At 37.2% G+C, this 23215-nt stretch overlaps 1 protein-coding gene across 2 annotated transcripts in view; it reads right to left on the minus strand.

Moving 5' to 3' along the window:
- The window catches only part of TBC1D12 (TBC1 domain family member 12), a 46014-nt gene that overhangs the window by 1836 nt on the left and 20963 nt on the right, over positions 1-23215 (minus strand). The window contains exons 3-13 of one of the 2 annotated variants that reach the window (XM_062619470.1): positions 19803-19859; positions 12800-12915; positions 11057-11139; positions 9352-9469; positions 8674-8780; positions 7961-8041; positions 5293-5387; positions 4463-4534; positions 2460-2588; positions 2049-2158; positions 110-368 (exon numbers count right to left, since the gene is read on the minus strand). In XM_062619470.1, coding sequence (XP_062475454.1) covers positions 110-368; positions 2049-2158; positions 2460-2588; positions 4463-4534; positions 5293-5387; positions 7961-8041; positions 8674-8780; positions 9352-9469; positions 11057-11139; positions 12800-12915; positions 19803-19859 — 1227 coding nt within the window. The remainder of the gene's footprint in view (positions 1-109; positions 369-2048; positions 2159-2459; positions 2589-4462; positions 4535-5292; positions 5388-7960; positions 8042-8673; positions 8781-9351; positions 9470-11056; positions 11140-12799; positions 12916-19802; positions 19860-23215) is intronic. The other variant, XM_062619472.1, reaches the window with a different exon arrangement.

Below are 23215 nucleotides of genomic sequence, written 5' to 3' on the forward strand. Positions count from 1 at the left end.
CTCAGAAGTCAGACATGCAGCATAAAAAGCCATTAAAAGAAGGGCCCCATATACTCATGTGACTACATGTTTGTTTTGACATATACATATGTATATCCAAGAAACTCACCTGTGCCCATTTTTTGTTACTATTCTGCATCTGAATAGCTGCAATACAAGTAAAAAGCTTTTCTGATGTAATGTCTTCTGGAAGCTTTGTTAAAAACTGTGCTATATGAATAAAGTCCATCTGTAGGAGAATATCTTCATATAACCGAAGGATTCCTAATCCTGTCCTAAACAAAAATTCTTCTCCATCTCTACAGAAAACATCCCAGACACGACAGGCCAGATCAAGTGGTAATGACTTGCTGTAGAGTGTAAAAATCCTACAATTGAGGACAAAAACAAAAAAAAAAGTATAGTTACAACTTTAACCTATTTCAGAAATATGGAAACACCTCCTTTATAGCTCATTTACATTAGCTGAGAGTGAGCGGATAATAAGTTATTTCACATGTTCTTATTTTCTTCATATTTTAAAGATCCATAAGTCTCCAGTTTTTGAAGTCAGAACTCCTATTCTGAAACCCATCTCTTTTTATGCTACAGGAAATCATCCATTTGAAAGGCTTCCTTTAGGAAGCTCTGCCTAGAGAAGTTACAACCATCTTTACACTCAAGCAGGATATAATATACAAATAAGAACTTAAGTGCAAAGATTGTAACTGTGTAACTTAACCCTTCCCGTTATTTAGGCCATAGAGTTTAACAGCTCTGTTCATAATTTGATTTCTAAATTAAATCTAAAGCCACATATCTCAATAGAAGGCTACATCCCACTAATATACTAATGAGATTTCAAGAACTACATTTCCATGATACATTTTGAATTTCTGTTCACATTAAAACCCACCAAAATCTAAAGACAGTCACTATTCTATTCATACTGGGAAGAGTCCAATTGCATTTCTTGCTGTAAAGTTTATTTTTAAATAGCATTCATTATACATGGGCAGATAGTTCAGTCTGCTGCATGTACTGTACTGCAAAAGCCTTCCCATAACCCTGTGGTGGTTCTGTTTCTCTATTATTCCTATTGTGAAATGCTTCAGGAACCTTAGAACACTCCTTACCACAGACTTTCTCACAGGTGACTGGAAGCTGAATATTGTAACACTCTGTACAGCAGCACTATTTCTGCAACATATGTCTCTCTTTCCATCTACTTAAACTCTCAGGACTGCAGCATATTCCTGACACAATGCTGCTACTGTATAACCTGCTCCTGCTGAGACTTTACTCCTGCTTACCTATAAGCTGCATCTTACAGCTCAAGTTCAGATGACATGACTGTTTTATATTAATTTAACCCAATTCAACTTGCTATATATACTGTATATACTACTTATTATAAACTTCTACCCCATACAATAATCCTATTTAAAGCACATACTTACCCACCCACAGTTATGAATATACATTCCATATCTAGCAGCACTACAAACACTTCATGTGCTTGCATTACTGCCTTCTGTTACAAGCACATAATGTAGTTTGATACTTTCTGCTTTAGAACATTCATTACTTCAAAATGTTCGCTGTATTTCCAATTTTATTCCTTCCCAAACCAGGTCATAAGCTTCACCCTCCTGCTTTTAAAGTCTATATTCCTATATTCATACATTTTTCCTTAGCTCATTATGCTCATTTCATCAAGCCAGAAGCCAACTACGGTGTAGTAGCACCCTCTCCCCTATTTACATTACACATAGCTGACTTACATGCAGCAACAAGAAAGTGAGACACTCAGGACTCCTGCATGTCTCATTTTCTATCTGAATAGATGTCACTCCTAATCCCAGTTCATAAAGTTTGAATCCTGCCAGAGGATCTGTGGTTTCACATAACAGTTCACCACAATTTCACAAGACCTAGAAAGCTAAGGTACATAAGCACCTACTAAATGCTTTTTTGAATGCTGTGTTTCCATTGCTGAAAAATCTATAGCAAAATGGAAGGTGTTCCAACAGTTCTAAGGTTAGGTTTGCTATGTTCTCTGCACTCACCAGTCTATCAAATATATGTCTGGAGTAAGACTGTACGACTTGAAATGAAGAAACAATTTGGGAAGGTTTTCTTCAAAGAATACTTCAAAGGCTGCAAAGTATTTCAGCATCTGTAGAAACAGTAAAGTACCTCATAAGCAGTAGTCAAAAGTATGTTTAAAGTAACATAAACCCCACCAAGATTTGAGGATGTCAACATATCCTAAGAAGTCACAATGTGCTAAGTACAACAATTAAGTGTTTCTAAAGGAAAAGTCAGAACAGTAGAATGTGTTCTATGGATTAGTATCTGGTGTCCTCAGCTTTGTAACCACAGGTTAAAGTTCTCCATTATTATATAGAACAAAAGGAAGTCATCAATACTTCAAGTCAAAAGAATGTTATGGCTCAAAACCAGAAAACTGTGCATACCATGCTGTGATCCACACGGAAAAAGGCCAGCTGGCATGGCTTGTTTAGAAGGTTAGCAAAGGCAATGAAAGCATCTGCCTCTTCCAGATTGAGAATGAGCACAGCAGCAATGAAGGACATCCCTTGTACCTTCAAGTGGGAAAAGCATTGGGCAAACATAGGTGAGTAGGTTCAGTACACCTTATATCTTTAGAAATACAAATATTTACAGTCTGCATATACCAAATACAATTGCATAACATTTCCAGATGAACAGAAACAACATGGATAAATAATTTTATGCATGCAGTCAATTTGATTTCTGCAAGAAACAGTGTTTCTTCAGATGCAGGTTTTCGGTGCCTCATGGAAGTTTCAGAAGGTCACATGTTCACAAGTCCTCGGGACTTGGAATGCAAGAAAGTTAAAACCACACAGGCTGGATGCAGGGCTCATGAGACAGAACTTGGCCTTAAATTCACTGTTAAGCTAAGGGAAAAGCAGACATGAAGAAAAACCTCACATATGGGACAGTTTAGGCCCAGACAGATATGTTGGAATTGAGACAAAATTCTGTTTCAGAACAGTCAATACATATCTTTCCACTTGCCAGACAGTATTTGTTCATATACATAAAATTACTTTAAGCGGTTAGCTACAATGCAAGTTTACATTTTTCTATGATTACTCTCTCAAAAAACACTTCAGCACGCAATAAAAGCGAAAAACATTTATTCTTGTAGTTGTTAACTGATGAGCTGAATAGTCATAATACTAAAAATAATTTTACCAATTTCAACTGCAATGATGACTATTCCGATGTTTCTAGGCATTTATGCTGCCCGCTCCTAATTTTAAAAAAATATACTCATTTAAACCAGCTAGTATTGATATGCATCAGAAAAAGTCCAGCAGCTTTCAATTTTTGTGGGATAGATTACAGTAAATTTACTGCCATATTAACATTTTAAAAAAAATTCATTATCAAAACCATCCAGGCTAGCTGTGCTCCTAATTATAAAAAGAGAAGACCTATCCATGAAAAATTACTTATTTGCCTTTTAAAACTCCACCCTTGGCCCAAGCAGTCTCAGAACCTGCAGAGTTTGTAATCTCAAAGAGTTTGGGAGGGTCTCCAAAAATGAGGTCACACATGACAGAATTCAGGGCTAAAAACATTTGAACATGAAAAACCAACCAGATACTGATGCAGAGTCCCAAGCATGTCTGATTTAGACAGGAAAACACACCCTGTGCTAATATTTTTTGCATGGGTCAGACTTAAAACTCAAGTTTTTTTCTAGCCCAGACGTGATTAAAGCTTGTGAAAGGTGTTCCTAGGTACCCCCACAAAGAAAGAAAAAGAAGGAAAAAAAAGCATCTGTTATTTCACTGCTTCTGTAAGCTAACATTCAGAAAGATGCTTGGCTTAGTTGGTTTGGTTGCCGGTTTTTTGGCAGTTTTTTATGGGTTGGGTTTTTTGGAGGGGTGGGGTTTGGTTGGTTTTGGGGTTGTTTTTTTTCTTATACCCACAGTAATGTTTGCTGCGAACAATCTTATCTTCATTGAACTCAGATTGAGCAATTAGTCTTTGACAAGACATCAATAAGGAGTTCCTATGTTTAGGATGTGCAGTAGTGAAGATGATAGTAACACTATGGAAATCACAGCAGTGGGAACAACAGTAGGACAAACAGATTAAGTGCTCACTTGAAGTTCACTTCCATTTGTTTGCGGATGGGTTTGTTTGTTTCCTGTAGACACTCTGCATCTGTCAGAACTGTAATGCCTTGTGAACATCCATTCAAAGTTTTCATGCAAGCCAGACAGTATACTCATCCTTAACATTCTGTACATTTTCAGCTATTACCATCATTGTAACTGCTATGAAATTAGTCAGTGCCAAAGCTGATTTTTTTTTAAGTGATAATAGCATAAAGTTCAGATACTTATTTATTACACTCTACTACATGACTTCTTAAGCTTATTTACTATGTTATAAATATTTTACAGCAAATACTTACATATCCCACATCCGGTCTGTAACATGTGTATGCTCCTAAAACACTATGCAGGAGATCATGATAAGGACCACCCTGATATAAGGGGAGGGAGGAAGAGGGGGAAAAAAAAAAAGTTTAAAAGGTTTTTCAAAATCACTTTATAAATATAGGAAAATAGCAAGCCAATATTAAGTTTTTCAAGATGTAATTGAGCCAGCGCTTTGTTCGCATCTAGGCTAATATCAGTTACTATGCATGTTTTTGAAACGTTAAAGTAACAGAACAATAATCCAATGAAATAATTCAGTGGAAATCAGTACCTAATGAAAAATGAGGATATCTGATATACATCCAGGGTTGTTTTTTCCTTTACAGAGACATTGGATATTTTAATACTTAGTAATACAAGTTACTGTATTACAACAGTGCATGCTATTTTATATACGTGTGTGTATATATTGGATCTATATAAAAATCATAAAACCTGAAAGTGTGTACTAAAATGCATCAAGATTTCCATAGAAGCAGTGAGAATATTCTCATTTTTGCATGTAATTTCATACGCATTAATAGGAATCACATGCAATTTTTTCCAGGAGAGAAAGACTCATAGACCATTATTAAGTGTCCCTACTTTATTCTCATTAAAAAAAAAACTAAAAGCAAACAACAAAACTCATAACATGCTGTTGCATGTATAAAAATTTATCTTATTTTTGTTATTTATACAAATATTTTATTTATACAAACAACTTCTAGAAACTATTCCATATTTACCCAGCTAGGCTTCTTTTCTTGTTTAACTATTCGGATGTTTAAAGTTGTTGTAACTAAAGTTACAGAAATCTTACCTTCTGGAAAATATACAGGGATGGAAATGTGCGTGATATATCCAACTTAATCAGCTCCAGACTGGCCTCGCGGTCAGCAACAGATGCACCTGCATCTGCAAGCAAAACCAACGCTTATTAGAACTGATAGATAATTCTACAGACTTCAGGATAAAACTGCCATAAGCACATAAAGGCTCTTAGCTTCTAAGGGAAAAAAGTTACCTAGTTCCAATTTTGGAGTACACTTCTACAGTGCTATACTTTAAGATCAAAAACTGTCCACTGATACTTCATATATGCCATTAATTCCAACAAGTGACGGAAACTATCAGTAATTACTACCTGCCTACTCACTGTTTCAAGTCATACGTGCAAGTAGGTTACCTTTTACTTCTGTATAACACGCTATCCAGCCCTCCATTCACTGGAATTTGAACTTTGCCCAGACCAGTCCTCAAAACTATATTTTCTTTCTTTCTACTGTGACTTCAATTACTGAGTGTTTAAGACCACAGTGTGAGAGCACTGCCCTTGATCTAAACCAATACAGTGAGATCTCACTTTTCAAATTTTAATTCCTGATCAGCTCATTTGGTGGTTCATTTCAGCCAGGAGTACTGAAATACGCTATGTACAGTACACTAGAGGGAAAAAAATGTTGAATTACGTCATCATCACAAGAAGCCAGCACGTCTTCACCTGCAAAGTCAAACATACTGCTTCCAAAGTCATGCATTCCTCATATCCCATTTAGACTGAAGGTAACTACAGATTATAAATAAAGAGAAACTTCACTGAAGTTTCCAGAAGTGACCACACAGTTATGATCTGCACAAGTTTTGCATTGCCGTTCTTCAAATGGCAGGAAAGAAGGCAGCATTCACTCAAGAACCTCCAGAAAAAATTCAGCTGGCCCTTGAGTTATCCCTCTTCTATTCTCTACGTAGTGACATGATGCGAATACTAGTGATAGCAAGGAGAAAAAAATAAATGTAGCACTTGTGGAAAAGGCTCTTTCAGAGGGCTTAAAGCAGCCAAGAGCCCTCTGGAAAGCAGAAGATCACAGGATTTGATGAACTGGCTAAACAGAACCTGCTCTGCTGAAGCCTGAAAAGTAACATTTCCTTCCAGATGTCCTAAAACTACAATAGTTGCTTTCAGGAGTGAGTGGGACTTTGAAAGAAAGAAGGCAATTACTATTACAGCGAAAGAACATACACAATCTAAATAAAAACTGCTGCTTAATCCTTCCTATCTTTTTCAAAAGGAACAGGCATTATATTGGATAATTTGGGAACATTTCATTTGGGGCAGTATCCATTTAGTGATTCCCAAAGAATTTGAGAGTCTACAATATGGAGCATAAGAAACTCCAGATTTATACAAGAAATTAAGTTTTCTGAACTCCCAAAGAGTTAAAGATGTTTGAACAGGGAAAACCCTCAGAACTACTCAAGTACGTTAAATGAGGCTAAAATAACTGATCATCCAAGACTTTGCTACTGAAGATTAGTAATAAGCACAGCATGTTGGCTTGCTTTTCAACCAGAAATGAAAATCCTATTATTAAGTTTTCCCTCATTACTACATTTCCCAGAACATCTGACACAATAAAAATGGGCCCTTCCCCTTTCATTCTCATCCAGAACCACTACCTTTCCCAAATAAACAAATTACCAAGCTTTCCCCACAGTCAGCCCACACCCACACAACAAAAGAACGAACAGCCACCCCACAAACCATACGCGTTTTCCAAGCATAAGCACATTTTCAGTCATGTACACACAGAATTTCTTTATAAACAGTTAATCTCAAAACAAGCTTTAGATGAGTTCCAGGGCTAGCATAAGGAAGACACACATAATTTACAGAGTAGCCAGTTAGTCAGGACTGACTATGGCAAGTGCAAATAAAAAGTACTTCTTGCATTACAATGCCATTTTCTTTCCCTAAAAGACACCAACTCAAAGTAATTTCATAGCACTTGGTACTGACAGACTCACAGAAGACAGCATTTTTAAAAAAGTAACTGTTAACAATAGAAGGAGTTAACATTTATAACAAAGATATATCATCACCGATGCTATTTTTAACAGAAAGAATACCCACAGGAGGCAGCAACATGCCTGTGATAAAACTCCATTATAATGTAAGTATGCTAACTTCCCTACTTAATAGATCTGGAAGGAAAGGCCATCTGGGCAACCAAGGAAACCCAAGTGGGATACGAAATGTGTAATTTCTTCATTCTTCACCTCTCAATTCCACAAAGAGGATATTTTTTTTTCCTTTCCCCAAATTATGGAAGGGATACCAAACTAAGAGACATCTAAGCAGAATTAAGCAATAGTATTTACTATACTATAGTAACCCATTTCTTCTTTTTGTATTTCACCTAAAAATTTCATGAGAGCTTAGCTCTGGATTTTCACAAATTCAAAAGAAAACACATTAATTTGAAAATTAACCAGCACATGCAATATTTGAATGCATCTTTTATTGATACAGTAAATACTGTTAAGCTCCTCACTTACTGACTTGTTATAAGAAAGTGAACATTTAAGTAGGGAATGACTGAGAGCACTTCCAATAAGTGTTCCTAATGCTGCAATTGCAGCTGAACTTGTGAGACTTCCTGGGCTTGTAAAAGTGAGTAAGAGGCTGTCTAGTATTCAGGAGAACCCACCTTCGATGTCATTCTCAGTACTCGTCTCACTGAAGCTTTTCCATCTTTCCTTAGCTCTTGACAAGAAGATTTCATAAAGTTCTGTGAGAGGCAAAACAAAACCAAAAACAGAAAAGAAGAGATAAGTAAGAAAAGCACCCATCCAAAACAAAAGCACACAAAGTATCCTTGCCTTTGGTTTTGTTGCCTGGTTTCAGCTTAGCCACCAGGGGAAAGGGGAGAATCTATTTAGATGGTTACCACTAACCACTGGAGTACTACTGTATACAGTTTTATAGTGTGCGCTGTGTTATGCTTTCTTCTGTGGTGATCATGCAATTACAAGAGGGAAATTATGTCTTAATTCAGATTTTTATTTTTCTGAATAGGTTAGAACACTTCCAAGTTCATCAAAATTATTAGTTACAAAATAAAGCAATTCCCTTTTCCACCTCTTAAGAAAGCAAAGCTACAGATTCTCAATTTTAGGTATAAAAATTAATTTTTTGGGAGGAGTACCACCTTAACTCTTTTAAGACAAAAATACTTCTGTAAGCAGGTTTTGATCCTTGTTTCCATCCTTGTTACTAGACTATGTCTAACTGTAAAAAGACCTGTTCCTAAGGTTGCAAAATACAGTTCTTTAAAAAGTAAATATACCCTGATTTTTACTTTTTTTAACAAAAGTTTAGCCAACTTAATTTTGCATTAGAATGTGAACTGTAAAGACATACCAGGAGTGATATTTAACTCATTTCCCACAGCTAGACTCCAAACCTTCCCACGTACACGTGGGGGTAATCCCTGCCACCACAGCTCTCGAACTCTTCGGGTAGCACGCCTAAGATAGGGAAGCAGGGAAAGAAAAAGCAAGTTAAAGGCCACATATTGCACATCTTGTTTTCTAAAATCATTGGGCAACTTACAAGCAAAATACATGCTATTTCCAAAATCAATACTCAAGGATCTCTGCTTATGCTAAAACCCCGCTAAAAGAAACCCCAAAACATTAAGGTCCCAGAAAGCACATTTCATGTTGTGCTGTAATGACCTCTCGCTATACCATGGCAACAAAAACCGACTTCTTCACCAAACAGAAAGGAAAATGAAATAAGGTATGTGGGTCCTCTGTTTTTAAAACAGAAACAAGCCAGCCTTGCCTCATTTGCCTCAGACATTAGGAAGAAAATCTTCACTATGCAGGTAGTGAGGCACTGGCACAGGTTGCCCAAAGAAGCTGTGGCTGCCCCATCTCTGGAAGCGTCCAAAGGCTGGGCTGGATGGGGCTTGGAGCAACCTGGTCTAGTGGAAGGTGTCCTTGCCTGTGGCAGGGAGTTGGAACGAGATGGTCTTTAAGGTCCCTTCCAACCCAAACCATTCTATGAAGATTTACATAACAGAACTTTACTTACATGCCTTCCCAGTTAGGTAGTATTTCATTGACCCAAATCACCATAGCGCTAGCGATATTCTCTTCTTGCTTGAAACGCTCTCTCATTATTTTTTTCCTTTTATGTGCTTCTTTAATTTCTGTTAGACATATTAATAATTCACATTAGTGTATATAAATTATTAGGTAAATAATTCAGCTATTATCTAATTATTTAAATGTCTGAAAGATCAAAGGTAAATTACAGTTGCTGGTTCTATTTCTGTTGACTGTAGGTGTGTTTCTCAGGAACTTTTTAATTTAAGCTCTCTTTAATTTATTCAAATACACAGCCATTTAGACAAAGAAAAATCTAGCTAGAAAACTCACAGCACTTTTCTGCAGTACACAGAATGACTAAAAAGCAAGCACATAAAGCTGTCTTTCCTGTAATGAATTTCACACCATATTCTGCCTAAACTTTACATACTTCTCAGACTAAACAGCAAGAATTATGGATGAAATTATTACTCAAAAGTGTAATTCTACACCCATTTAGAAATTATTCAGATTTTACTAAAATTTCCATCTAGAAGGATTATATATTTTCTTTTCTGGAAAGAGGACCTAAAGATCCAAGACAAAGCCATAATGCTAAACAAGAGAAGAGTGTTATGCCTTCTGTTAAAAAGAAGCATTTATAGATCCGCTGATTAAAATGGTTAAAAGGAGGACAGAGCAGCATTATCTTAATATCACTAAGAACCCCTGTGAAATTGCAAGACATTTTCTGTTTATGCATGCGTTAGAAACATTAATGGCATAAACTCACCATCCTTGGTAAACTGACACGGCTGGTCAGCTTCATTAAGTTTTTACCGAAGCTTTGTGTGTGTAGCAATAGTTAATTTAAGGAATACTAGGGCACATATACTAAATTGCTACACATGCTGGACCCTCAAAAGATGCAGTTACAGAACACTGACCACAGACCACAACTTACAAGATCCATACCACAAGAGGAGAATGAAACAAATTGTCAAATGCTTTGGATTTCTTATTACATCTTTCAGAGTAAGCTGCCACAGATCCATAGAGGATCAATCAGTTCAGAAGCTTGTAACTCTGACAACAGCCCAAGTAAAACATTCAGCACAGATTCTTGAAATAGCTTATTCCCTGAATACTAGGCGCAAGACTACAGAAGTCCTTTCAACAACTGTGCATAGATTGACACAGTACCAGATGCTACAGATCTGTTTTTTAAATTAAACGTATTTAATGGGACTAGGAAGGTTCACACAGCTACAGCTGGCTGGAAAAAAAAAAAAAAAAAAATCTCAACGAAGTTTTCATCTGGCTTCACACTGAAATCAATGTCAAATTCCTGAAAAGAATGCCAGATCTTTAAGCTGGCCGCCTTATTATACTTTGACTCTCAGTGGCAACTGTAGCAACACAGCTTGGGGAGGAAAAAAAAAGAGAGTCCAAGTAACCAGAAAATTTCTAGCTGATCACATTACACAGGTAGTTAAAAAAATAAATCATTAAGTTACTATGGTGGACTAAGAAAACAAACTGATAATTGAGTTTTGATATAAAGTGTGTGCACATGTGTACCAGACAATAACCTAGGTATTAAACAAGGTTGTTCTTCACTGTACCTACCAGCCTGAGAACAGCCAGAAATTGCCCTGGTTTTCCTGCACAGTTAAAAGAATTATACTGGTTATTGGCAGCTAACATACCTCGTTTTTTTGCCTCTGCCACCATCTCATCATACTCTTGTCGGTGACGTAAAGCCTCCTCCACAGATTTGGCAGGAAGATTTCTGAAAACAAGGTGTTCATGAATTCAACAGACACAAATGACATTCTGAACCATTTCAAAATAGGTTTTAATTTGGCCTCTCTCTGAGCCTTGGAGTTGTCACACTACAAGCGCTCCAGTGACAGCAATAGAGAACTACTAGATGTTTACTGCTTCTGTTTATTAGTTCTCATACAGCTTCCCCCAAAGCAGGTATTCTTACATTTGTTGAAAATCTGGAGCGATGCTCAAATGAAGTTTGCAAGAACTGATATAAGGAAAATACTATTCCACAGTTATTTATTCCAATGCATTTCTGGACATGCATACTTTAATCATTAAATGTAACTATATCGATACTCCATTTGTTCATACAAAAACTATGACATTTTCAATAAAAGGTAAATGTTTTTATTCATTATAGATAGTCCTTTGAAATTCCCACAAAAGAAGATACCAACAGAAGAAAGGACAGATCCACATTTATGTCAGAGCTAAAGCTAAAGAAGCTTGCTGCAGTGCTGCAAGTTCATCATCTTAAAACGTGTTTGTTTTTTGGCTGCACAGTGATTCCCTAATTGCCAAACACACACTTCCTTTTGACCAAGCAGTTATGCCAAAACAAATCGGAACACAATGTTTAGTCTCAGTCTCTTACCCAATCTCTAGCTTACTTTGGTTCAAAATAAACAGAAGACAGTTCTGTGATTTTAATATCAAAAAAAAAACCTAAACAATCCAAAAAAAAAACCAAAAAACAAAAACAACCCAAACCCAGAAAAGATCCCTTTATTAGTATTTCCAGTGACAGAGAGAACAGGCTATATCTTTAAGGATGAGATGGTGGCAACACATTACACACTTGAAATGACACTCCAATTTAAAATAAGTAGAAGTGTCACTTGTAAAAACATACTTATGTTAATTTGTGAATTGTGATATTTTGAAAGTACAGAAAAGCATCAGCAAAAGTTACTGCATATCTCACGCTATCAAAAGAAATAATGCATTTCAAAAAAATAATCATAGCAATAAGCTTATATACCACTAGAGAGAATGTCAAAGGAAACGCTACACATTCTATTTTCCATTTCCTAATTGGAACTAATTACAGCAAACATTTAACAGTGCCATCACAAGCTTTCTCAAGGTGCAATTTGGAAGGTATTTCTTAGGTTTCAAAGAAAATTCTTCCCACTCCTGCTGTTAAGTGCCTAATTCTTTTGCTTTTTTTTACCTTTATAAAAAATTCCTCTGGTAAGCCAAGCTCAGGTCTCCTGAAGTGAGAACTGCCACTGTTAAGTCTTCCTGACTGGTCTAGGAGATTAAGTATCCAGAATGGGGAAAAGAGAAGGGAGTGCACACTGAAATGGCAGTGAAGAAATCCATGAAAACTCTTCAGGAATTTTCCTGATTAAGGATGCCTACTACACTGCCACAGGCAGCCGTGACATAGAGTAGGCAACAGACTGGTGGCCCCAGGCTCTATTCTTAAGCCACAGCAAGAAAGAATTCCTCATGTAGGCTGTAATGTACTTAAAGGTTCTTCTGAAGGTATTAGGCTATTAGTTGAGATGGATTAATCCAGTGATACTTTCATGTAAAACTAGTGAAGTTTAGCTCATCAGAAGTATATCTAATGAATTCAGTCATCATCAGTTCCACAGCAGGATCATACTTACGCTGGTCGATCCTCCAGAATCAAAGCAGTAGTTGAAAGTGGTTCAAATTCAATATTTTTACGTCTTGCTGATGGGGGTGGAGGTTTATACATTCTTCCTGTCCGTGCTTCATATTCCTAAACAATATTATTGATAAAAATTACATGTCAACTTTCAGCCACACTGCTAATTAGTAAGCATATTACCTAACACTTAATGTTCAAATATTAAATAAATTTAAGACACAAGGAGCTAACATTACAAGTTGAAACTGCTAATAGCAAAATAGTGTAGCTTTGCAGGACTGCTATGATGAATGAGAAAGCATTTTCTTATACCAACTTAATCTTTGATCTATTCTAGTACAGTATGATTACTGAGCATCCAAGGATCAGGTAATTATAAAATTTCCATAATCTTGCCAAACTGGCTAGTGCACAAGTCTACTGAAGCAATACATGAGGCTGACAACAGAAAAGCAAGCCACAAAACACCAAAACACCCAAAATCAAAACAAACAACCCATACCAAACCAAAACACAAAAACTCCCTACAAAAACCCCAAACCACCACTACAAACCACTAACCAAGAAGGTATGTCTCTTTCAATTTCTTTCATTGTGATTCTAGCCACCCTTAAAGATCTGGTAACCCTCAGGTTTCTGAAGCCTTTAGGAAGACCATCAAACCTACACTATCTAAACCTATCTCCACTATAGTCAGTGAAAATATAACAATAGTTATCATAACAAGTCTTTTTCACATAATTTCTTTCTCAGAGGTTAATACATGCGATCTACTTAGAAAAAAATATTTAACAGTCCTTAAAACACAGTCTAAAGACAAAAGAATCCCATTCCTTTTTCCACAGAAGCAACTCAACAAAACAGAAATATGAGACGGTCTTTAGGAAAGAAGCTAGACAGAGCCACATGAAAACATCAACTCTCATGTTCCCTTTTTTTTTTTATAACCTATAAATAAAAATTTCCTGCCAAGTTACTTGGAAACCCATTCTTACAAGCCAGTAAATCTTAAAAGGTTATTTGTGAGAAGATGTCCAACTTATCCCTAAAGCAAATTAGCTCATGGGTTCATACTCTCCTTAGGCATGAAGGCTAAATAAGAGTTTCTCTGCAAGCCTACTAAGAGATGAAAAATCTTTTTAGGACAACAAAATTAAGGTACTTTACAAATCTTTCTGCTCAAACCTAAATCTTCTCCAGAAATAGTTTCCAAATGAACCTCACGCCTAATAAACAGCTTCTTGTACACATTAGTTCTTCCAGGGAGAAACAGAGGACTTTGCACATTCAGTGATTGTTGACAGCATTATAGAAAGAGAGATGACAAATTTAAAGCTTTTACAAAGATAAATGGGAATACAGTTACAGGCTGGGCAGAGAAGAGTTTCAGAGCAGCCCTGAGGAGAAGGACTTGGGGGTGTTGGTTGATGAGAAAATGAACATGAGCCGACTTCAGTGTGCACTCGCAGCCCAGAAAGCCAACCGTATCCTGGGCTGCATCAAAAGGAGCATGACCAGCAGGTCGAAAGAGGTGATCCTGCCCCTCTACTCTGCTCTCCTGAGACCTCACCTGGAGTATTGTGTGCAGTTCTGGTGCCCTCAACATGAAAAGGACATGGAACTGTTGGAACAAGTCCAGAGGAGGGCCACAAGGATGATCAGGGGACTCCAGCACCTCCCATATGAAGACAGGCTGAGAAAGTTGGGGCTGTTCAGCCTGGAGAAGAGAAGGCTGTGTGGAGACCCCACAGCAGCCTCCCAGTATCTGAAGGGGGGCTACAGGGATGCTGGAGAGGGACTCTTCATTAGGGATTGTAGTGATAGGACAAGGGGTAATGGGTTAAAACTTAAACAGGGGAAGTTTAGATTGGATATAAGGAAGAAGTTCTTTAAGGGTGGTGAGGCACTGGAATGGGTTGCCCAGGGAAGTTGTGAATGCTCCATCCCTGGCAGTGTTCAAGGACAGGTTGGACAGAGCCTTAGGTGACATGGTTTAGTGCGAAGTGTCGCTGCCCATGGCAGCGGGGTGGAACTGGATGATCTTAAGGTCCTTTCCAACCCTAACTATTCTATGATTCTATGACAATGCAGCCTGAAATTTCCAGAGGAGTAACAAAGTGTTTGCCCAGCACTAAGGTGGCTTAAATCTTTTTGATCAACAGCCTCCTTACTCTATCCATTTTAATGATCTCTACCAGAATTTCTGTTCTTCCACACTGGGCATAATACATTGGATGATCTGAAAAATATAACCTCAATGGTGCCATGTTAATTGCATCTCAAGAGGGTTATTACAGAATCATTTGAGATTGGAAGTGACCTCTGGAGATCATCTAGCTCATCCTCCCTGCTCAAAGCAGGGTCAACTACAGCAAATTGCATAGGGCCTTGTTCATCCAGTTTTTTAGTGTAAGTGGAGACTCCACTCTGGTATTCCCAAGTAGTTTCCCATCCACACTCTAATGAAGCCCAGCCTGTTAGCTTCAGAGATCGGAGGAGATCAGGTATGTTCACAGCATTAAGGCCATATGCATTATATGCTACTAATACCGTTCAGACCTGAGGAGTTATTTGGACTTCTTGCCCCTTTCTGTTTTCTAGTAGGAAGGAGAGAGAACAATAGTTCAACTGATGAGAAAAGGGGACTGCATCACCAGAAAACAAGCCAAAGAATGGTTCTGGAACACTCTCTGTACCTTTTGAAGTGGTTTCCAACCCCCTAACCCCAAAGTCTTCAGCTATCTTTCCAGCTATCCACCCTTTTACCACTGTATCATACTCTGCCCCAAAACGTGTACCAAAATTTTTATTTGGTACATCATTTTATTAGTGCCCTGGAAAGACAACCACAAATCTAAAGCAACCAGCCCGCAGCTTCAACTAGAGGAGAAGCTTTGTTGCTTTTCTGTCTTCAAAAACAGTCCAAATATGCACCTTGGAAAGAAAAGGCGCAAGCAACTGTTTGCTATTATCGTTTATACATACATTCACATTATTAATTCTTTGTAAACACAATGACTTACAAGTTACTAGCCAACTGTTCTTAAATACAACTTTGCTCTAAATATTTCTGTATCTCTGGCCAAAACCAGTGGTTATACAAATTCCCTAGAACATATTTTTCTCCTGAAGGGTGATTTCACGACAACTACTGGAAAATAATATGCATCCAACATGATTTGGCACTTTCAAACAAATGTCTCAGAGAACTGGACATACAGGATTCATAGAGTTCTGCTGTAATTAGTATATATCTTAAGTCTAAAATTTCTTTCCACTTAAAATCAGAGACATTTTAGGCACTTCTGCCATGCTTTACACCACAGGATACCCCAGCACATTCTTAACTTAGGAATGTATCCTGTTACAGTACCCTGGAGGTCAACATCCAGGCTCCAGTAGAGTAGCAATGCCATCCCTCATATCCTTGCATAGAAGTTCTGATTTACTTTCATATTTTCTAGTACTTCATAACAGGAGGCTCAAAATCAAATTCATTTAGTCGTCAGAGATGAGGAAACTCAAATAGTACCAACCTTTTTCACATTCCTACACACCTGATTCATATGCAAGTTAAATAATAAAAGCACTGCAGGATGGATGAAGCCACTCTCACCTTTTTATTACAAGCAACATGCTTGAACAGTGCTAGTGCTTCTGGCTATTGTACATGCTAAGAACTGATATACTATTTCAAAACAACCGTGAAAGAAAGAGGTTGGGGCATGGGGAGGAGTGGAAATTAAAAATCTTCAGGGGAGATTTCCACATAAGCAGAACTCATCACTCAACTGTGTTTCTGAGAGCAAGTAAACTTCATGAACAGCTGGGTTTTGCAAGAGAAGAACACACGTGAACAGAGAGGGAAAACTGTTACTGGAGTCTAGGCAGAGACCAAAATAGCTTCAGGCTCAAACTGTCATAACATTCTCCAAGACTAAACACATTCCGAAGTATCAGAACTATCCAATGGAAGATGCTTCTTCCTCGAGGAGCCTGTGCTCTAGGAAACTTAGTTGAAGATTAGATTCCAGAACCATCAGACATGCATTGAACCCACTAATTTATGCAACTAAAATACCTTTTTTTTCTTGCAATATTTCACAGGACTAGATGTAAAGAGTTCAATAAGCCTTAAACATGCATTTGATACAGAACCTAAAATTCTTAGCATGGGATAAAAAGCTTGAGCTGATACAGAATTTAACTTCAAAAGATGTGAGCTAATACTCTTCCATAACAAGGTGAAATACAACTTCAAGTCAAATGTCTTGTCAAATGCTTAACATGCAGGGCATATGACAGAGGACAGAACAACTGACAGCTAAGATTCAAGACTATGTAAAAAAAAAAAAAATTTATTGTGGAGGTGTCACGTATGGTTCCTCTAGCTTAGGAAATGTTAAAATATTGCAGCATATCTGGTACTTACTGAAAGTTGCAGAACATTTGACAAGCCCAAAGAAAAATAAATCTCAGCTTTAATAGAAAGTAAGCATAGTTATGACCTTATTAAGTCTGAAACTGCATTCTCTCAAATACTGCCAATAATTAACCTGTTAACAGGCTAAAAAAGCATGTTTTTCCTGAAAAACACTGTGACGATAATTTAAGAGCACTTCAATATGCGAAGGGACTTGTATTTCCAGTATTTATTCTTGCAGAAATACAGATAAGCCTATTAACCTACACACAGGTAACAGGTAAATGAGGCTGGAAAAAAATCTTTTGCTTATAACCTGCCTTTGTGTTTGAGAAGATAAAGACACACCAATGTTGTTTTTAACTATACAAAACTAAAGTTTCTTTTCTTTTCCTTCCTCAGAACCACCATATAGGACAGCTAGACCACTGAAAGCTATTTTAGATATCTCTAAAGAGTACTGGATTGCACTGTAGAACATATGTGTAATTGCCCATAGCTGCTTCTTCCAGCATCTTAGCAAATTACCTTACAGAAAGGAAAACCAGCTGCGCTGCAGCATTCCAAAAGCATTAGATATGACCTTAAGTAGGGTATGCTCACAGGGATAAAGTACTTAACTAAGTGTGCACATAATGATTCCGTTTTAGAAGACAAACTTGCATCTACAATGCCTGAACTATAGAGCTTTAAAGGAATAAATATTGACCATGAAATTTAATGTGCATCTTGCTGGGCTAATTTCTGAGGATCCAACAACAAAAGCTGAACTGGAAATGAGTGATAAAAGCCTTAGATTACAAGGATTGTGAAAGTCCTCAGAGTCTTGAAAGTACCAGTTATACAGATTAAGCACTACATATCCAATTATGGTTTAGGTATGCTAGAGGAGAAAATTATAATGAAAGTTAATTCATGTTGTCTGGCTTAAGGATTGCCTGTAATGTAGACATCAAGGCATACTAATACTCCAATTAAATAAAACATGCACCCTGTGTATGACAATTTCTTTCAACACACTTTACTCCCCTAAAACTCCAAGCCTTGTACTGAAACAGGATTTATTCAATCAGTCATTACTTCTTTTGAGCAAACAATGGGGATTGCCATATATTCTGCAAGTGGTTTCAAACCTCCCTCCCCTTCACACACATGTTCAACTGTGGAGCAGGTAGGCCTCTAAAAACATCTATATGATTACTTCCACAATGTTGTACAGTTATTAGAAATATCAGCAGAAAGATTATTTCCTTTCATTTCAAGCAGGGCTGATCATCCACAAATGGAAGCATTAACAGAACTGCTTAGGAGGGTGCCCATCTACATCACCCTAATAAAGCTAATACAAAAATTTATGTAAGAAGAATTTCTACTAACATATAAGGATTCCCTCTTACGCCACTGTGTGTGTCCCAGGTTAAAAGTTAAAATTGCTGAGCTAGCACCAGCTACAAGGTAATTATGAAAAAGAAGTGCTTATAGCAAGAGTAGATGTCACTGAAAAACTCTAAGTCATAAACTAGACATTTTCCCAGAAGTAAATGCCAGATGCTATCAGGACAGACAGAACAGTACATTCTTCTGCAACCTGCAGGTATCACAGGAAGAACCTATACTGAAAGAGGGAAAAATACTAATCTTCACACAGTGCAAGAGAACAGCCAGACACTGACGAGTTTTTCTAGGTCAACCTTCCAAAGTAATGCCATCCATCTTCAACTCTTTATTTTTTCCTTAACTGGATATTTAACAAATAGCATCAAGTTCCACCTTTTGTTCTTTACAAAGAGCATGAAGCCATCGGCTTTGGGCACTATAAAGAAAAGCTGAGAGTGGCCAGGCCATGTAACACCAACCATAGGTATCAAATATCAACTAGCAGTTACATTACTGCTCTATTTCACAAAGCAAGAGTTAAGGGATCCACAGAACTAAAAAGCCAACTTGTACCATTCCAGTTTAACATAAAGTGTGGGATTACATTAAAAGTTTTCAAAGTAACAGACGTGCACTGGACTAATTTCAGAAGGATACCAGTCACAGCAAACCAAAGACATAACATATAACAAATGTTTCAAAAGCTACGCTTTTCTAGGCTTCCAGTTTCATATTAGAAATAGTGATTAAAAGCATCTGGAGTTCTGATGTGCCACTGTGTGTTCTGTGTTAATAGCTTGTATGACTTGGGGAAAAAAAGAGTTATCAGTTTTCAAAGCTAACACAAGGTGTTCAAAAGTATTACAAATTAGGCCTTTTAACAACTTTTATCATTAAGCAAGGAGGCACAGCAAATGTAAGTAAATTACTATCAAGCTCTAACATTACCTATTTCCTGCTATTCAAGAACATGCAATATAAACAGTAATACTCTAACACTTTTAGCTGTTAGTGAGATTCATGTGTGAAGTTTGTTTGCTTATTTTACTAATGATATCTAATGAGTTGATGGTTAGTTCCATAAAATATTCATGCTACTGTGAAAATGTGATGTTTGTTCTATTTTAATGAGTGTTACACAGTCCCATGCACGGCATCGCATACAACTAGAAGAATATATATATATTAAATTTCATACCCCTGTGTTTAATAGACTGAGAGCAGATATTGACGCAAGACTGCCAGTACTGTCATCCTAATGAGAAAAACAGAAGCAAAGCCTTAGTGAATAAATTAAAAAGACCATTACAATATAGCAACATGCAAGCCAAAATTTAAATTCACACATATTTATGTTTTATGTTGGAAGAAACACAGATGTGTCTGTTCCTTGTTCTTCAGCCCTCAAAATATATGAAAACACATACAAAGACTTCCCACTTATGCAAAATGTGTAGAGACATCTATTGCACTGGTTTTTCTGTTTTAATTTAAATTTATATTTTCTACAGTCAGCATCTTTGCCTGAAGGGTGATCTTTTTCTGTGGCAGTTCTTAGGTGCATAACAAAAGGTATGATACACTGTTGCTAGTCCCAATCACCCATAATAGTTATACTTATTTAAACATTAGCCTTATAAGATAGCTGTTAAAAAGAATTATATCTTGTCTACAGGATGACAGGAAACAGAAACTGCTCGGAAAACAAATCTTGAAAACCTCGCTTTCCTTCAGCTCATCTTAGACTGCATTTCACACACCCAACTAGATCTTTACCTATAAGCTAGTTAGCTCACAACCCCTCAAGCTCACCAGCACAAGTCTGCTCAACCTCAAAAGCTCACTTAAGAGAAAAAAAAACAAAAAAACCCCAACCCCCCCAATTATTTTCACCTGTGCCATCCTTTGCTAATGAAATTCAAAGGCCCAATAGAGAGGAAGGAATCCCATCAAAAAGATGATACAGAAGAAAAGAAAAAATTATTGTCCCAGCAAATCAAAGACATTCCATCATTTTTATTACATCAATTTGTTTCTATCTTTGTTTCCCCAAAACCCAGGAACTTTCAAGGACAGAAATGAAATTACATACAATGTTTATGCTTTCTTTCTCAAGCTCTGGGAAGTGAAAATTCACTTCAATACTGCTCGTACTTAACCTCAGAGACTTTAAAAAAAAAAAAAGACAAAAAAAAAAACACAAAACCCCCACAAAAAAACAGCAAGCAGAAGAATTCACATCAGCAGTCAACACCTCCGCGGTGTTTTCAAAACATTAATGCCATCCGTACTCATTGTAGAGTACTCCCCTGAAGATGCATTTGTGCCAGCAGCACAGCACAGCCATCATGAAATATTCTCCTTGACAAGTTTCCTTTGGTAAAAATTTGTCAAAACTTCGTAAGTTTTGAAAAGTTTACCAAGCTGGGTAAGCCCTGTTACTTGAAGCTGAAGTGCATTTTCTATTCTTTGTGCAAACAAAAGGAGGCATTTGTCTCACTGAGGTCCAATCAGCTTCATTACCATTTTACTGACAAGATAATCCTGCAAAAGCCTAAAACACTGGGGAATATATTTGGTTTATCCTTAGCATAGCAGTTTACTGACTACATGTGTGACTCTGGAGAGATAAGGGACACTTCTTGAAAATCTGACTGCTACACTGTCGACAAAGGAAAACCATGACAGGCATCTCACTGTTGCTAGTATAGAAATTGTTATTCAGGTGTTACACTGGTCCTTGCAAGACCAAATACCCCGACTTATTGTCCTGGTTTCAAGGCAGTTTGTTACCAACCATTGTTAACCAATGTTACCATTTCTACCCCGTATCTGCTAAACAGGCAGCAGTCTTGCTTTTCTGTTTTCTCTGGTAGGATGCAAGATGAGCCAGCCTATCTAGATAACAATCTACTTAAGAACCAACCCTATGGAAAAGCATCTAGCACTGTATTTACCTACTTCATGCCTATATTCAGTCCTTAGATTTGTTGACAAACATGCCATATACACTTTTAAGCCTCAAGAGCTTCCTCCACTGTTATATCAAAATAACAAAAACTGGAGGGAAGAGTTAATATTGCAAGTTACAAGGCCTGAGTCGCATGAAAACTGATCCAAAATACATTCATTCCTCTGAAGAGAGGACTCCAATAAGTTGTCCCTGGGAGACCATGGGAGTTCTGCTGATTCAGTGAATGCAATTTCTCCATTAGAACTCGGACTGGAGACAACGACATTGGAAACATATGCAAGTGAAATCATTAAGCTTTTCAACCCTTAAGTACTTTTGTGTTTTTTTTTTTTTCAAAATATTCAGAGAGATTCAAAAATACTTTTAGAGGTTATAGGACAGTGACCCAGTCTTCAAAATCAGCACCAGTATTTAACAGAGTGTCTAAAATTAATACCTTACATTTTGTATGCAACATGACAGCTTTTGAAAGACACATCACTTCTGAATAAGGAATAATTTGTAAATCACTGCAAGCTCTTCATGGTGCGTCAGATTTACATAGAAAATAAGCTTTGCCTCTCCCCCCAGTTTAAGTCTGCCATTGACAGTACTTTGCTAAAATAGCTGATAAAGTTAATTTAGTGTATGTTTTACTTCTTTTTATCTTGCCATGTGCATTTCCGTATTTTGAGTTTAATTCAGGCATATTAGGGAAAAAAAAAATCACTGTACTGCTTTAAACAAATTAATAAGTATTCAAGACTGCTTTAATAAAATCAAGAGCTAATCTTAATGAGTTGATTTTTGGAATCATTTGAATTATAGATTAAAAGCTCTTTTAGCTATAACCATAAAAAATGAAATCGAGCTTGCATTTTCAAAAAGAACTTGGACTTCAGTCAATACACACCAAAAATCAGCCTACAAGTCAGTTTCTCCTTTAAATGCTTCTGTATTAAAATGTTTCAGCAGTCTAATTTACAGCAGATTTCTGTACAGATTGAAAAGAATTTACTAGAATGATCATTACTAACCACGTACTTCTTATAATAGCCAGTTTTATTAGCTGCAGTTCACGAAGAAAGCCACACTTCCTCAAACCATCAAATGCATTCGACATTTGCAGTCCTAAGGAGTTGCTAAGTTCCCTTTTTAAAAAACAGTGAAGGAAGGAAGCCCAGAGGAGGGAGATGTCCAGCAAAAGAGTTGGCCTCAATCACATCCTGCTTGGGCAGCTCTAAATCCAAGGAGAGCCAAGCGTGCCAGCAGCTGCGAGCAGGGAGATGCAGCTGCCAAGAACTTTCAACCTCTGACCCAGTTTGCACTAGAGCATCTCACCGACAGCATGCTGATGGCAGCACAGCTGCAAGGGACACTGCCATCTCCCCAGACAGGCAAGCCCTGAAGGTGGCTTTTTGACAAAAACATTTATCATCTTCCACATATGCTAAGAAACTTGCAAAGGAATTATTTACAGTAATACTCATTAGACAGTCTCTGAAGGCAGAGCTGGCTAGCATCATCGTCTGAAAAATGTCTGAAACAGTATCCCAAATTCAGTTTCCAGATTTTCTTGGAAGTTACTCAAGATATTAGAATCACCACCTGACTTCTCTGGAGAGCCATATATAGCAATTTCCAGTTGACAGTGATTA

Source organism: Pezoporus occidentalis, unplaced genomic scaffold, assembly GCF_034315485.1.
Source record: "Pezoporus occidentalis ecotype Australia unplaced genomic scaffold, CSIRO_AGI_Poc_V1 ctg210, whole genome shotgun sequence".
NCBI classification, from domain to species: Eukaryota; Metazoa; Chordata; class Aves; order Psittaciformes; family Psittacidae; genus Pezoporus; species Pezoporus occidentalis.